At 37.5% G+C, this 16769-nt stretch overlaps 2 protein-coding genes across 4 annotated transcripts in view; one reads left to right on the top strand and one right to left on the bottom strand.

The window, feature by feature from the left end:
- The first annotated feature begins 249 nt into the window (after window positions 1–249).
- On the top strand, window positions 250–1458 carry LOC106932695 (relaxin-3 receptor 1-like). The gene has a single exon (XM_015011514.2). The coding sequence runs from the start codon at window positions 250–252 to the stop codon at window positions 1456–1458; it is 1209 nt and encodes a 402-aa protein (XP_014867000.2).
- A 4381-nt stretch (window positions 1459–5839) lies between these two features.
- The window catches only part of LOC106932692 (ras/Rap GTPase-activating protein SynGAP-like), a 55873-nt gene continuing 44943 nt past the window's right edge, over window positions 5840–16769 (bottom strand). For 2 of the 3 annotated variants that reach the window (XM_088010264.1, XM_088010266.1), the window contains exons 16-19: window positions 16497–16643; window positions 15665–15876; window positions 11790–11862; window positions 5840–9816 (exon numbers count right to left, since the gene is read on the bottom strand). In XM_088010264.1, the coding sequence (XP_087866390.1) occupies window positions 9778–9816; window positions 11790–11862; window positions 15665–15876; window positions 16497–16643 (471 nt within the window). In that variant the 3' untranslated portion in view covers window positions 5840–9777. The remainder of the gene's footprint in view (window positions 9817–11789; window positions 11863–15664; window positions 15877–16496; window positions 16644–16769) is intronic. The other variant, XM_088010265.1, reaches the window with a different exon arrangement.

The following is a 16769-nucleotide window of genomic DNA, read 5'->3' as shown; positions in this document are numbered from 1 at the left end:
TGGCTGACACTTCAGTAAAATTCGTTTATCTGACCAAGCTAATCCACTTATTTATTCATAAACTGCTGCGTCTATGATGTAATTATAATTTCCTCTTTCCTTGCAGGAGCACATGATTGTCATCTAATAAACGCAAAGCCGGAACTTGCCTATCTGATTTATAGTTGTCTCAGAGAGGGTAAGCGGAAACTCCTCCTCCTCTAAAAGACGAGGCTATTCTCAAAAAAGTGAGCTTTAGGAGTTAAAAACATGTCAAATCCTGATTTGAAGAAGCTCGAGATTTTCTACAACCTCCTGAACAGTTGCAGTTTGGGTGCATTTTGCAACAACTCTCTGCTGTCATTTCACAATTCAAACAATGAGAGTGGGATGGAGAGTCCAGATGATGGAACGCTGAGAGTGTTCATCTCTGTGGTGTACTTCATTGTGGCTACAGCTGGAGTGTTGGGCAACTTGCTGGTCATGTTCCTACTTTATTCAACTCACACCATCACCACTGGCACCATCAACTTCTTTGTTTTCAACCTAGCTTTGGCCGACCTACTGTTTTCTCTTGCCTTACCCTTTTGGGCGGTGGACATTGCTCTGGACTACAGTTGGCCTTTTGGCTTAGCTGCATGCAAGGCTGTGTCCTTGCTAACTGGACTGAACGTCTTTGCAAGTTGCTTTTTTCTGACAGCTATGAGTCTGACACGCTACTGCTACGTGGCAACAGCTCTCAAACCTGGATCGTCCCTGTGCAATAGATCTTGTACCTTCCCGGTAACCACAGCTATCATTTGGGTTGGGGCTCTCATTGTGGCGGTACCCAGGGCCCGGTACGCAGACCTCAGCCGTGTGGGCAGCGGCAATGACACAGCATGCTTGCTCCGCTTCCCAGAAGGCACGGCTTGGCTCGGAATAAACCAACTCCTGCGAGTGGTTCTGGGATTTCTGCTACCCTACGCCATCATCATCCTCTCCTACTTGCTCTTGCTGCGATTCCTCTGCAGGCACAAACTGAAAGGGAGCAGCAACACTCGGCGAAAAGCCGACATCTCAAAATCTGTGGCTGTGGTGGTGCTGACCTTCTGTGCCTGCTGGTTTCCCTACAATGTCCTCACTCTCTGGAGCGTCCTGATACAGCTTGACATCATTGATATGAGCAAATCGTTCTACAGTGCTCAGACGTACTTCTTCCCTCTGGCCAACTGTTTAGCTTTCACTAGCAGCTGTTTCAACCCTGTCATCTATTGTCTGGTCAGGAAGGAATACCGAACAGCTCTGCGTAATGTTTTCTTCAAGCTGAGTTTGGCCATCATGTCCAAGATGCCCTATGCACTTAACTCCGAGGAGGGTTTAGGGCAAGGTCGTCAGCTTGGTATTCCTCTCAGCAACGTCTACAGCCAGACGTGCCAAACTTACTCAAGGGGCTACACACCGCTGACAACACTTCCTGCTGGAACATCACCACTGTAAAGTCTCAACCCAATGTTTCCTCAGTCTTTTTCTGCGATAGAGTTTGTATTGTCTGTGTTCTGTGGGAACATTAGGAGCAGATAGTAACTTGCCTGCAGCAGCAGTCTGAGTCAGAGCCGCACAATTTTGAAAAGCAAGCAATTGCAATTTAGTTTTGAGAATGCAACAATATCAGCTTTGAAAAATATGCATTATTCTCAAACTTCTGTTTCTCACCTGTTTTTAAGATGATTCCATCAATCTTAGCATTTACTGCCTATGGTTGAAGTGGCACATTTCATAAAAACACAGGCAGGAAGTAAACACAAGTAACCTTCTTCTACTACCACACACCACACTTTACTACCCAATAAAGTGAAATGCAAAATTATACTGAAGGAATTTCTCTTTTACCAGGATAACCATTAATTGTAATACCAACCAATAAAAACAACGCACATTTTTGTATTTTATGTATTTAAAAACATGTCTTGTCTTGAACTGAGACTGATCAGCTACCTACAGCAGGCAAGATACTAGTCAGCTCCATATGAACTCCTGAAAGCCTCTCTTAAAGAAATTCATGCTGTTCTTTTAAGACTTCTGACTTCATGTTGTACCAACATTTAACTTTCCCCCCCTAATGATCAGTAGTGTCTATATGAGAATGTTCATGTTGATGCAGGTACTTAGCTTTTGTGGATCTGCATAAAAATTGAAACGTTTTGACATTTTTCAAAGTTGCATATGCTAAAATATTACCTAAAGAGATTGTGCCAGCATCTCTTCTTTTCTTCCTCTTTGTTGTTTGACTGGAAAGAATAAACAATATTTTGTAGTTATTCTTAACTTTTGTGGGGGGAAAAATCTCTCCCCTTTTGTATTCTGCTGTTGCAGCAATAGTTTAGTTGTGATTGTGCTTGTTTCATTTCAGTGTAAAGTGTGAAGATGTTGAATTTAAATCTAAAAATAAAACTAACTGAACTTAAACTACAATTTGTGTGTGTTTTTCTTCTTTTTTTTGCTTTACACTTTGCATCAGAAACTTTTAACTCTTTGAAGCAAGAACAAAACTGGTCTGTCAAATATTATTGAAATGTTAAAATATGAATTGGATTGTATAATTACAGAGTCAAAATGCATATTAATTGCACATTTGTGTTTTAGTCCACTGATGAGACTTTTTAGGTTTCACAATGAGATTATTTTAGAAATATGAAAAAATCTCAGCCATTATTTATATTCTCTAATGCACCACAAGAGGGTGCTGATGCTCCTTTTTAGTCAGGGAAGCGAACTACAAAAGCAATGGTTATTTAGTGGCTTTTTCTCAATTTGCATATCATTTTTAGTCTGGACTTTTGCGTGGTTACATTAACATTGGTAAATCTGCATTGCTGTTTTTTTTTTTTTTTACAAGACTATGTGTGAACCAATTTATTTATTTTTTTTGTCTTACTCAGTCTCTCTTTTGTGTCCTCTTTTTGGTAAATGAGCAGGTTGCCTTGGTAACGGTCAAACCATTTGTGTTTTGTGAATTTTACACATTACTTTGTGTTTGTACATTGCATACTTATGCATTAAGTTTCTTTGTCATAAATTTTTGTGGAATGTGTGCTTTTTTGTGGATTCCATTTTCAAAACTTTTTTGTAGAGACCACAAGTATTTAACTTGTACAAATTTTTGTCGTGGGACCTATTGACAAGAAATTGTAAGCCAGTTGTAATTAAGAAATTATTCTTAAGTTGTAATTATTATTCAGACACACATAACTCAAATTAGGTTATGGTTAGTGAAATGTATCCAATACTTAGTGGACACTTTGTTGGTAATGAAAACTCTAAAACGTCTCCTATACAAAAATAATTGACTAAATAAAGTTTGGGAGTGAGTGTGACTTCCACAACAACAACATACAAATATTGAAGGTTCTGGTCCTTTATACACTTTGATCTTCAGCTCTTTCTAAACATTTTCAATTAGTCCTCTGATGGACTGAAACAATCTAGATTTCCTGTTGCTGCAAGACACCCTTGACTCCTGGACAATTCTTGTGGCATCTGATTTTTTTACTTTTCTGTCAAAAAAACAACAGAAAAACAGATGGTGTTCTTTCCTCTTCCAAGCATTAAGAAGTTTAGAACTATTAATGGTATCTTTTGCAAAATCAAACAGCTCTTTTATTGTCCATCACAAGGATCTTTTTCTGTGCTGTGAATTAGGACAGGGTGTCCAAGTTTATTTCTTGAGAGCTACTATTGTGTAACTTTTACATGCGTCCCATCTCCAACACACCTGAATCAAATGAATGACTCATTACCAGGTCTCTGAATCAGAATCCTGATTCATATTTGATGAATCAGGATGCAAAGAGTCTGCAAAGCTCCTGAGCAAAAACTGAATCAGTTTTTGATTCAGATGTGTTGGAGCAGGGATGCATTCAAGTTGCAAAATAATTCTTGAGTACTAAATTTGGGCACCTCTTTCAGAGGTGCCCAAGCAACATTATTTGTTATCAATAGGGGGCAGGATTGCTTTAAAAACTGTAACACATTTCAGCCATTTTCTTATCTTATTTGCATAATGTATAAAGTTCTCATTAGCTTTATACTTATACACTTTATTATAAGTGGTATTTGCAAATTAGTTTGTAATAATTTCTATTTTTCTGGGGCTGTGTGGATTTTGTGTCAACAAGATACCTAAAAATATATAATAGAAATATATTTAGAAATAGGTTAATATGTCTGATACCTTTTTCCTCATTGTGTGGCAGCTGATTATTTCTGTTTATTCAGACATCACAATTAAAGTCTTGTCCACATGAAAATAGTTTTTTGAAAAAGCTCTGTCACTTCCTATATGTTCATTGCTTATATGCAATATGTATTTATACGCAGAAACAAAAGATGGTGGTTGCATGATGCTGTGGGGGAGTATTGACTCAGTAGGACTGATTTCTTAATTTTTTAATGTACATTTTGTGCTTTGTTGTGTTGATTTGCCACGTAAAGATTCAGATTTGTAACATCAAAAAAAATTGAAAAACTTGCAGCAGCATTGTTAGGTGTATAGAATTTTTTTCCTGATAAGCCTAAATAACACACATAATGGAGTGTGACTGCTGTTGAGGAAGAGCAGTAAGATCTATGAAGCTGATCCTCCTTCATCCTCTCGCCGCCTGTTGGGAGTCCTGGCTGGTGTTCATCCGGTGTCCCTGTACAGATCTCTGATGGGAAACAGCCGACATCTCATTACTCCTACAGCCACAAAGATGATGTGACTGAATGCTAAGCCACGTTTGGATGAGTGACTCGTACTGGCTTTGATTAGATGCGGCGCAGGACGAAGCTGTGAGGTGATAGAGGAAATATGCTTGGTGGCGTTTCATCACTTTCTCATTCGTTACAAAGAGGCTGTTGAGATTTCTAGCAGTAAAACAAGGAATCGCTGGAGGTGTTTTGTTGCTGCAGTGGGATCCAGCCTGTGTTTTAGGGTTGAGTTGGGACCCATCCCTCTTATAAACAGAAATGAACGGCCAACACCAATATTACCAGGTTGTGACTGTATTGCAGGAAACACACTTGGTTACTTTTCAGCACAAAATTGGTAAGACCACTTCCAACCAGCGACTTTAGTTTATTACAAAACGTAAAAGTAGGCACTGTACATAATAATTTGCCTCTTATTATGTCCAAAACTGACTGACTGTCTGGTCGTCAATCTAAACTTTAAAATTAATCTGATTTCCCAGTATATTTAAAAAACAGAACACTGCTGACTTTAACCAAATATTTCAACTGCAGTTGACATTCAGAGCCAGACAACACAAATGACTGTCTACATGCTGCCTACTGTAATATCTCTTACCTAAAGTTGCTCTTGCAACCCTAAAATCTTTTGTGCCAAAGATTTTTTTAAATGCATTTTCTGTATTCAAATAGAAAATACAGAAACGATAACTTGTACCCATGAAGGAAATGCTTAGTATCTGCCATAACATTTTAATTACATTCTTTATATTCTACTCTTGGGAAATGTAGTTTGATGAGAAAATTCATTATCTACCAATAATTCAACATAAACGCAATCTACTTACATTTATATTGGTTTGATCAGGATTGCTAATGTGTCTTATGGCATAATGGAAGAAAACAGAAACAATCAGATGGCTGCAAATCAGAAACAAAATTAATATAAAAAAGATGTAATACAAAAATTTTAGAAGATCACGTATAATGTCAAAGTACATGTGACATTTGAGCAATTTTGAAACCAGGTAATAGCCAATGGCTAAATATAGTTAAGAAACGCAGACACAAAATAGGGAAATAAATTTGCAAAGGGGCAAAATTGCCCAGATCCAGACGCTTGTCTTGTGAAACAAGAGATAATCGAGAATTAGGGATTTAATAATTTATTTAAATCACTCGGAAAAAAATCACCTGAAATATGAATACATTCCCTTTGTTCAAAACAAGTCATATCAATCAAGTATACTTACACTAATAATAATTACAAGCGCAATCATACCTACGATTACTACCATTATAAATAAAATTACCAACGTTAAACATCCACCACACAACATCAGGGGTCTGGAGGGTATGGCTTATCAATGGGGCATGGCTTATTTCAAAAGAAACCTCAAGTAAATTAAGGTATTACATCCAGGAGGCCTAATTCAAGTCAAAAATCCCACCAACAATATATTTGTGACACAGTAGATCAATTGTGCAGAGTAATAGCTGCCAAGAAAAAAATAATTTTTCCACTCCATAATGCTATACATCCATTTTAGAAACATGAATAGGCTGACTGATGTTGTATATTCTTTCTTAAAATATATAAGATAAACTTACTCTGTTAGGTCCTGCGTCGCCTTCAGGAATATGGCAGTTTCCCTCCCCCTCCCTTAATCTCACAAAATTTAATAAATTATCTAAGATTTCACAATTTTGCAAACAAACACTTTTCTATAGAATTCTCCATATAAATTCTTATAATACGTTATTACAGTGGGTCTTTCTTAGGTTACTGTTAAACTTGTGTGCCAAATATAAATTCAACTACTGGTCCATCACACTAATGTACATGTAGAGAACAAAGAGTGACTGAAAGTAAAAGGGTTTCATATTCACGGGATTAACCAAAATTCTCATCTGCAAAAAGTTTCTTTGAACGTTCAGTAGCAGGGAACAAACTGCAGCTTTTTGGGCCGATTGCTTTTTCAGATTTTTAAAAGCTCTGGCCTGCCATAACTGGCAGACATTTTGAATGAAAATACAGTTTTCTTTTAATTGTCTCATAATTTTTGTGCTTCCTCAGACCCTACCGATATGCTTTTGCAAGCTTAATGACATATTCAAATTTTTTTTTTATCTCTACATTAGTGGCTAAAGATCAACTTTTTCTGGTCAACCAAAAGTACTTAATTTAACAGAAATGCAATATTTGTTTTGTTTCCTCTGTGCTCATCATAACACCTGAGAGTCTGACAATTTTTTTGGACTGCAAATAATAGTAGTTTGACTGTGATGGTAGCGGCACTTAAATATGAGAAACCTCAGAAAGCATGGAACATCCAGAAATAGCAATAAACAAGCCACCAAGATCTGAACCTGATTTATTTCCCTATTTGGTTAGTAGTAAAGATTTAACTAGTTTGTACTTGGGGGTAATTAAAAAACAAAAAAAACAAAAACAAGTTGTTCTAACCAAATAAAACAAAAAATATTTCCTTACTTTGTATGGTATAAAGCAGACAACTGGCAAGGGCTTTATTTTAGAGGTAGCCCACTGCAGCCAACACAGATAAACCTTCAATAATAAATAGGCATAACTTTAAATAGTTTATATTTGCTTTCGTTGAAAACATTTCTCACAGACCAAGGATTGCAGCGTCCAGAAAAATAAAAACAGATATGAAATATAACATTTCAGAATACTGTATTGCAATGCAGGCCAAGTAAATAAATAGATACATATTTCAAAAAGAACTTAAAACTGCAATCCAGCATTGTTGAAAGCACCACAACTGTTTTGGTTACACAACACAGGCGAGCTAGTATAGTAATCAATCATCTATTCCTCCGGAAGAAAAGAAAAACACTCCGCCCGCAACTGTTGTTTCTGGATTGCAGCATTAAGAGTCATTATAGAATATAAGAATTAGTTTTGCCACAACTTTAACATGCCTGAGGGCCTACCCTTGATTTCAATACATTTTACATATAAGAATAGATATACATTAAGCTATTTTATACATTTCTGGTAACATAAACATGTAATTTTTTATAATTTATCTTGAAATAAAATGTATTTTTAAAGGCAAGAGGTTAAGATAAAATATATCAACCATGAAATTTGTAATGTAAATGATTCTAATAGAGTTAACCAACACACTGCTTATTAATTCATCACCTGACTACAAAAAGTACATTTAATATACAAAGTTTACAGGTTTGTTTTTTCCTTTTTCTTTGTATTGGTTTTGTTATTTTTGGGCCCTGTATTACAGACTGTAAGGCAGTCAAATCTTATGCACATATACTACATATCCCTGTTTCTTAGTCTTTTAATGTTTTAATCAGTCCGTTTCTCTCTGTCCTGCAGCTATAATGCAAAAGGCTCAGTGCCACACTCTTCCGTATAAAAACTGGAGGAGCTGGCAGGTTAGCTTAAAAAATATGCCTTACAATGTCTCAAAGCGTGATAACTGTAGCAAAATCATAGAATTACTGACTTACTTATTCTTGCCACCAAAAGCACATGCAGAATTGTTGCAGATGTATGCTTCAGAGACATTAAAACAAACAAAAAAACGTGAGTATTCCAATGCTTGTTTATGTGTTAGCTATAGCAGGGACACAATAAATTTATAGTTAAAGCTATTAACATAAATTCTTACGGCACATTTTCAAAACAGCGTTACAAAGTGATTGGGAGTCAAGCTAGCAGCTACTCGGAGTCAAGCTAGCAGCTACTCGGAGTTAAGCTAGCAGCTACTCGGAGTTAAGCTAGCAGCTACTCGGAGTTAAGCTAGCAGCTACTCGGAGTCAAGCTAGCAGCTACTCGGAGTCAAGCTAGCAGCTACTCGGAGTCAAGCTAGCAGCTACTCGGAGTCAAGCTAGCAGCTACTCGGAGTCAAGCTAGCAGCTACTCGGAGTTGTTTGGTTTGGAAGGTGGTGGCGTTTACATCTAATTAAAAAAGGTACAGCGTATAACTAATAGCGTATAACCTGTCCAAAAAGATTTGAGTATGTGTTGTATTGATTTGACCCGTTTCTGTGATGTTGTGTTAGCTGTGTCAGCTTTACTCTCCCAATGTCTCTCCAAAGTGAGTATGTCCTGAGAAATGCAACAGTTTTGATACAGATTCCTCATGCCTACATTGTATCACCCAAACCATATTTTAAAATACCCAAGGACACACATGAATTTTAATTTGGTTGCCATTCAAACCACCTTTGTTTCCAAGACTCCTTACAAATCTAGGTACTGGATAAAATTGTTACAATACACTTTTACAGTAATGTGTTTAATTGGCCTGGAATTGTCTTTAGCAAAATAGCAATCTGTATCACTGTTTTGAAAAGTCACCACGATGTCAGTATATCCATCACTTTTATAAAATGAGATTAGTTTAAGTGCCCCCATTATTAAATTAATTTAGAATATGTATTAATACATTTTTATACACATTGAAAGTCAAGTTTTAGCAATATCTTCCAAACTTAAAAAGTTAAATCACAGGCCTCAGATTGTACTCAAATCAGCTGATTGTGGAACTTGTCTGGCTTTTTAAGATGAGATGGCTGTAATATAAAGAAGAAACATAAAAAAAGCAAAATTCTACTAAATCTAAAGTAGAAAATATTTAATGATTCAACAACATGCTTGTTGCTTGTTGAAGGCGTCACCATGAAGGAATATTGTGCCTGGTGTCCTCAGCCACTGAAGTGGGAAGCTTCTTGTAGAAGGGGGGAAGTAATCTTAAGTTCATCTTCATCCCACTGTTTTCCACAACTTCTTCACCACAGTTACAAAAACTCTTTAGGAACAGTATTGCCGTTATTGTGGCACTGGCTTATATTTCAACCAAACCGTGCACAGCATTTGCTGCACACGTTGGTCCTCTTGCTGAGTTGATTGTCAAGTTCTGTTACAGGCTTAGTTTTAATATGTGCAACGATTTTGAAAATATTTCTTAATGTGAGATGACACCATCGTTGGTCCTTTGTAGGCCTTTGACTCGAGTCAGTCTGTAGGAGCCGTTTTGATCCACCTTCTTACACCCGAGTGACCGTCATGAATTCGGGTCACCTTGGAACTAGCAGTCAGGATCCAGGGAGGCCCCCATAGACCTGGCTGAGAGACTGCAGAAGACAAAACAGATACAATTACCATTTTTCTACATTTACAAAGGTGACAAACATTCAGAATCTCAGCTTAATATTTCTTCAAATGAGGTTTTTCTTTGATATCAAGTTAAATTTGACAGTAGGATAAGTGTGGCGCTAAGACATAACAGCTGGTTGACTTACAATAACTGAACATGTGGGAAACTTCAGGGGTCGCCGAGTTTACCCAGGCCTAGTTTTACTGAAATATTTAAATGTGTTTCACTGTTTTAACTTTATACATTTAAATAAAGTTGAAAAGGCTAAATTCAGACAAAAATATTTAAAGTCAGAGGTACATAAAGATTTTATCATTTATCTAAATGTGTGCTACACTTTGCCATAATGAAAAATTAAATGGCTATTTCTATCAGTGCAAAGAAGCACAGAGGTCTTCTCTTTTGTAGTCCTAGCGTTAACGAGAACTATTCTCCAGATTCCTTCACATATTTAAATATTTTAACTTGACATGAAAATTACCTATTTACTTTTTGGAAAATCTTGGCCTAATGTCTGATAACATGACCCTTCAACAGAGGCTTGAAGGGCTTAATAGCAAGACTCTGAAGACAAAATGGAATGACATGATGGGGAAATAAACATGGTTTTGATATGACAAGAAATGTGCTGTGATATTATTTCAAAAGGCACATTTCTTCGTTGAGGATAAATAAATTAAATCTACAACTAATCCCAAACAGCAGTACATTTATTTTTTTATTTTTTGCAGGGTAAAGTCTCAGGTCTCATGAATTCAAACTACATAACATCACTGAAAATGTGATGTAATGTGCACTAATACTAATATATAATTTCTGGATGATGTATGTCGCACCTTGAAGCATCTGGAAACCCAAAGATCAGCCAGACTTGTGGAGATCCTCAATTCTCTACTTGATATCTTTTCCGTTTTTTTTATTATTATTATTATTTCATAGCATTATAAAAAGGAAGCAGTATGTATCAGTGAGGTCTTGAAATCTATCTATAATGAAGCCATTTTTTTATTTTAAAGTTATGTGTCTGGAAAGTGAGGGTTAAAAAAAAGGATTTAATCTTTTTAGGTTGAGTGTTTTAATAAAGAAAAAAATGAATTAACTTAATGTGAAAAAGAGAACTTTAAAAGGTCTTCAGGGGTTTCGGGAAAACTACAAAAGTCTGGGATAGAAGGGAAATATAGCGAAATGACGGATGATTTTAATTCTACAAAAACTCATCTTCTGACAGGACTTTAAACCAACGATTGGAAGCTAATCCAGCAGAGTCATAACTAAACTCTCTTCACCAGACTCCAAATTAGATTGCACAGTTTGGACATTTAATCCCATCGCATTTTATTTATTTTAGGTTTCTGGTGTCAGAGTTTCACAGCAGGCCCGTTGCTGAAACGTTTCCGTATTTGGCCGTCTTTCAAGACACAATTTGATCGGTTCGCTTGTGGCTCCTTGGAGCTGCAGAGAAGGTGATGGTATATTTCAAGGATAGCAAACGTTTCCTCCGAGTTATTTAAGCACAAACAGCCTCTTCACCTGCGTCACCAATCATCCCACATGGTGCATTCAGCAACTTGAATTGCACTGACGCTGCTGGTGAGTCACAGTTCCTCAGTGATAAATGCATTCCAGAGAATCATAAGCTCTTTGAGGTAAATAATATCTAATTTCTGCTCTGAAGATTTGCTGTTCCTTCACAGTTTTTAGGATTTCGTGATTTGCGCTCCTCTCGGTCTTTATGCCCCACCCGCCAAGTGTGTGCAAGATGCGGTGAAATGTTGCTTTTCGATACAACAAAAAGCGTGGACTGAACTGATGGAGGTGGCTGACGTATGTGGAAGCCGCTGCAAACTTCTCAACCTGTGCTGGCTTCTGCAAGAAACGCTCTTGGATGTGATGCAATAATGAGGCAAACTGATTTAGGACATGACTGGTGGTGTAGACACAGGCACAAACCTGGTCTGTGAGGATTCGAGGCTTAATATCAGGAATGGCACCCCCTCTCAGCTCATCTTCCACAGCCATGAGTCTGACAACAGGGAAATAGAAACAAACAGACCGGTTGACAAAAGTAGAGTTATGAAGCCGGCGTTCTTCAGATGTACTGTGAGATTGTGCAGCCATATGATGATATTAAGGTCCTGAAGTGTTCCTGGGCATCCTCTGAGGTCCCCAAAAGTGAATCTAATCTTTGTTCAGGTGCAGAAAATGTCAAATGAAATCGTGGAAGAGTGAAGTGTATGGTCATGTATTGTCTGCTCACTATCTGCTTACATAATTTCTTCCAAGCATTAATTGCTATGGTCACAATCAGCCTGTCTAGGTTTAGGTAATCTTTATTTTTAACTTTACATTAGAGACTTGGCCACAATTTCAGATTTATTAGTTGATTCAAATTGATTATTCTGTTTGGAAAAAAAAAAAAAAGAAAAATCTATTGAAAACCCTTAAAGTGAAAGACTAGATGTTACGGTCTCCTCCTTATGGCAGTAATCAACAACATTAACATACAAAAGTCAATGACAACTAACAAAATATGAAGGTAATTCAAATCATCATGTTGAAAATGAATGAACATGTTATTTAAAAGAAAAACAAAACTGGTTTTCTTCAGAATGTCTGATAGTGGGATTACTGGGATGCAGAACAAGAAGTCATCTTGACTTTAGGCTACACAAAAGTACTCACAACCCTTGAATTTATGTGTGATAGCCAGCATGAAATAAGTAATTACTGTAAAGTGATAGGAAAATGAAAAGTGGCTTTGCAGACCCAGTTTTAGCTACAATTTCAGCTTCATGTCTTTTAGCCTGTGTCTCTCTGCTTTACACATTTGGAATGGAGTTAATGATTTTTACCGATTTGTCTGGAATATGCATCTGAAGATAAATTATGTCTTGCCACAGATTTACAACTTATTATAGTGGACTTTGACTGGTCCATTCCAACACATGATCTAAACCAAGGTTGTCAAACTTTAGTTCTCTGGGATTTGTGTCCTAAAGCTGCCAGATGTTACTCTGTTTCAATACAGCTGAATCACATAAGTTCAGGAGGTAATTCATTGAACCAGGATTGTTTGAGCTGAACTACTCCGTTGTAATTCTGTCAGGAAGTCTGGGGTCGTGTTCCTGCTGGAAGGTCACAAGTATTGCACAGTTTTTTTCTTCCAGGGCTGTTCAGTATTTATCTCCATCTATCTTCCCGTCACTTTTAACCAGCTCTGGTGAAAGGCAGTCAAACCATTTCAGGCCTTTACTGAGTGGCAAAATGAGCACAATTACTGAAAGAAGATTATAAGAAGTGTTGATCTCAGTTTTCTACACCTCAGTTATGGACACAGTAAGTAAAGAAGGTCAAATAAGACCAGAATTGCATGAGAAACACTGCAAGCCACACAAAGAACATCAAAATGAAACACAGCAGAGCAGGGAGACTGGTCAGAGTTGATGGAAAGGTGGATGGAGCTACAGATTGAAACCTGGAAGAAAACCTGACTTGAGACCAGGATGGAGTTCACAACACTAAACATTCAACCAGAGCTACAATGAATTAGTTTCAACCGAACCGTATTCACGTGCTAAAATGGTCCAGTCAAAGTTTATATCAAAATCCAGCATAGAGCCTGTTTGACTATTTGTGCATTAAATCCCAACAAGAAATAATGTTTGTGTTTGTAACGCAACAAACTTAAAAAAATAAAAATAAAAAAAAAGTTCTAGGGATCTCAGTGCAGATGCTGTAAGCTACACTTTCACCCAACCCGCCCTGGAGATGATAGATGTCAGCTTATCCCAGCTGGAACCTTGATTCAGCACACAAGTTTTTACAGGTTCATGCATCTCTCCTTAATCCATCCCCGGGACAAACCTCTACTCCAGACTCCCTAAGGTCTGCAACCCCTCATTTGCAGACCCAAAGAAAAAACTGAAATGACACCAAATAAACACATCCATCCCATAAAGTGCCTTCAGAGTCCTTTTTTTCCCCTCCATCTAATCAGAGCCAGCCTCCCTCCCACATTTCATCCTCAGTTTTTGAAGAGGACAAACAGATTCAGTGAAGAAGCCATATCCGAAGCTCGTCAAGCTTTTCAGACCGCTTTGGGAGTTTTGTTGCTGTAAATGCTTTTCAATGACTGTAGCTCAACATTTGGCAACATAATCTGAAACATTCTTGTTGGTAAGCTGGCTGATAGCCTTCGGCCTCTGGGTAAATAGGTTCTTAATGTTCCTCTATCAGCCTGCTCAGCTCTCCACAACAAATTAGCTGAGCCCCTCAATATGTTTCCTCTATAACTGCAGTTCAGTCCAACCAGGAGACGAAATTATTCTTACAAACATGAGGTTAAATGTTGCACTTTTCACTTATATGTACTAAACACATAGGAACTTACTTCTAATTTAATTATAAACTAAATATCCTTCTTCTAGCTACAATGCCATGAAAAAACATTGTTACAAATAACAATTAATTGTTTCTGATTATTGAATCAGAAACAATTATTTGCGATTGTGACAAAAAGGCAAAAAAAAAACAAAAGAAATTTGTAAGTCCCAAATATTATTCATTGCACAGTTTTAAAAAAAGCTGCCTTAATAATCTGTGTCTCGGTAAGTATTATTTTAGTAGCTATGCTAATGGTATTTGAACATTTTAAGGAGATCTGTAATACACAGCCATATTCAAGAAATTATGATATGCGTTCAGATTGCAAGATTAAAAGAGCTTTTTGAAAAAATAACATACATTCATCCATTATGTCTGTAGTAAAAATATATTTTTCTATATCTGGCATGACATCCTAATATTAAATGTAATGTTTTTATTAGCAGTAAGCTGGAATTCGTTACATTTAACAGAATTAAAGGCTTGAATACACCAGTCTGTGTGTAATTATGTGTTTCATATGAATTTAGTTATTGAAATAAATATACTTTTCAGGAATATTCTAATCATACATGACAACTAGTAATTCTGAAGAGGGAGACGACGCCTGCAGGTTCGCCAAACCAGAGCTATCCTGCGTTTCTTCGTCTCTGCTGACCTCTCCTGGACCGAGCACAGAACAGCGGCCTTTAATAGAACCTGCCTCCCATTTCCACACAGATTTCTAATAAAAACAAGCTGAATACAATGGCTCATGGCGCTCCACTGCCTCTGCAATGAGAGAGCAGTGATGGCCTTCAGCTGCAGTGAAGTAGAAAGCAGGAGGCTTCAGACGATCACAAGTCGGCCTTCTCTTCTCCTCTGCCTCTCAACAGGGTACACTTACACGGCTTCCCCTCTCCTACTGGCAGCCACTACAGGTTCAATAAAGTCACTTTAGCCACACTGATAGTGCTTCTTCCACAAAGTCTCTCTCTCTCTCGCACACACACCTACATTACCGAGCTGTCAGACATGAATAGAGCGACATCTACAATCTTTTTCTATCAGTTTCTTTAATAAAAGACTCTAATATCCTGCTATCAGCTCATATTTGTATAATTATGCAGGTTTTTTTGTTCTCATGCTCTTAAGTTATGTTTCCCTCAATTTTATGTAAACAGAACATTTCAATTTTAAAGGTGCAGAGTTTAATTAACAAAGAAGGTTTTGTGTTTTATCTTCTTGTGTGATTATGAGCGGCATTAAACAGGATTATGTTTCTGCAGGATTAAAAAGAAATCTCATGTTTAGCACTCCTCATAGCAGTTAGAGATGGATATTTTGTGGATCTTGGCCGGGCCAAGCAATGTGCAACACTCACCTGAACAAATGCACGTTTGTTTTGTGAAGCAACAGAAGAAACCAGGCAGTACTGCCTGGTCAACCTGAAAACTAATCACCTGCTGATGATGCCTTTGATTTGAGAGTCTTTCTCCAGCTGCTGCTGCTTCAGGCGCCGCTCGCTGTCTTCGAGGCGGTTCTGGTACTGCTGCAGGATCTTGCTGGTCTGCTGCTCCTGGCTCAGAAGCCTCTGCTCGTACTCTTCCAGTTTGCGATGCGACATCTTCAGCCGCTCCTTCAGAGAGTGAATTTCCTCTTCGTATTCCCTCACCTGAAAGGAGAAGCGGATGTCACAAATATGATTTCACCAAAACACATTGCGCTGGAAAAGCATTCACGCTTCTGGAAATGGAAGTGTTTACGTACGAAAAAGTACAGTGTACTGCTATCTTACAGAAGATCTTAAAGAATTAGAACAAATGTACCCATAAGGCATTTTGCTGCCATCACCATGTTTCACTGTGAGGATGATGATGGTTTGCAAGTTTGGCATATTGTTTTATAATCTAGCCTTCTTTTGACTGTCTCTACAACTTTTTTTTTTATGAGACACTGAAATAATGAGATCCTAAAAAGAAAATACCACACTTTTCAAATTTGTATGTTTGAAGACATTTCAAAATATGTGCTAGACTCCTCTCACTTCTAAATTATGTGCTACTCTGTATTGACCGGTCACTTAAAATCCCGAGTTTAAATACTTTTGCAGCGGTGTCTGCATGAAGCTAACACCTACCTGACTAAAACCCCATAAGGCTGCTCTTTTGTCTCTAATTTCTAAAATAAAGGTCATTCGAAACACAATTACTCGCATTATTACTTGTCTGAAAAAAACAGTTATTTAATCACGAGAAACGATAAAATATTCTGACAGGGGAAAAAGCAGCTGACCCTTTCTAGTCGTGACTCATCCATGCTCTTGGAGTACTCTTTCAGCTGGCCCTCGCGGTCCGGCCGCAGGCTCTCAATGTCGGCAGAGAGGTGTGGCATGTTGGACACCCATGCGACCGTCCGCTCGTTCATTCCCTGGCTGTTACCCTGAAACACCAATCAAGACAAAATATATATATATATATATTTCAAATCCTGTTTTACCCATTAAGTAGTTTCAGCTCAAAGACTTTTTATTGTTTTTGTTTTTTGTTCAGGGACTTGCAGCGTTCA

The sequence above is a fragment of the Poecilia mexicana genome, unplaced genomic scaffold (genome assembly GCF_051168715.1).
Source record: "Poecilia mexicana isolate PSO_F unplaced genomic scaffold, ASM5116871v1 scaffold_11, whole genome shotgun sequence".
NCBI classification, from domain to species: Eukaryota; Metazoa; Chordata; class Actinopteri; order Cyprinodontiformes; family Poeciliidae; genus Poecilia; species Poecilia mexicana.
This window is presented reverse-complemented; position numbering and strand designations above follow the sequence as displayed.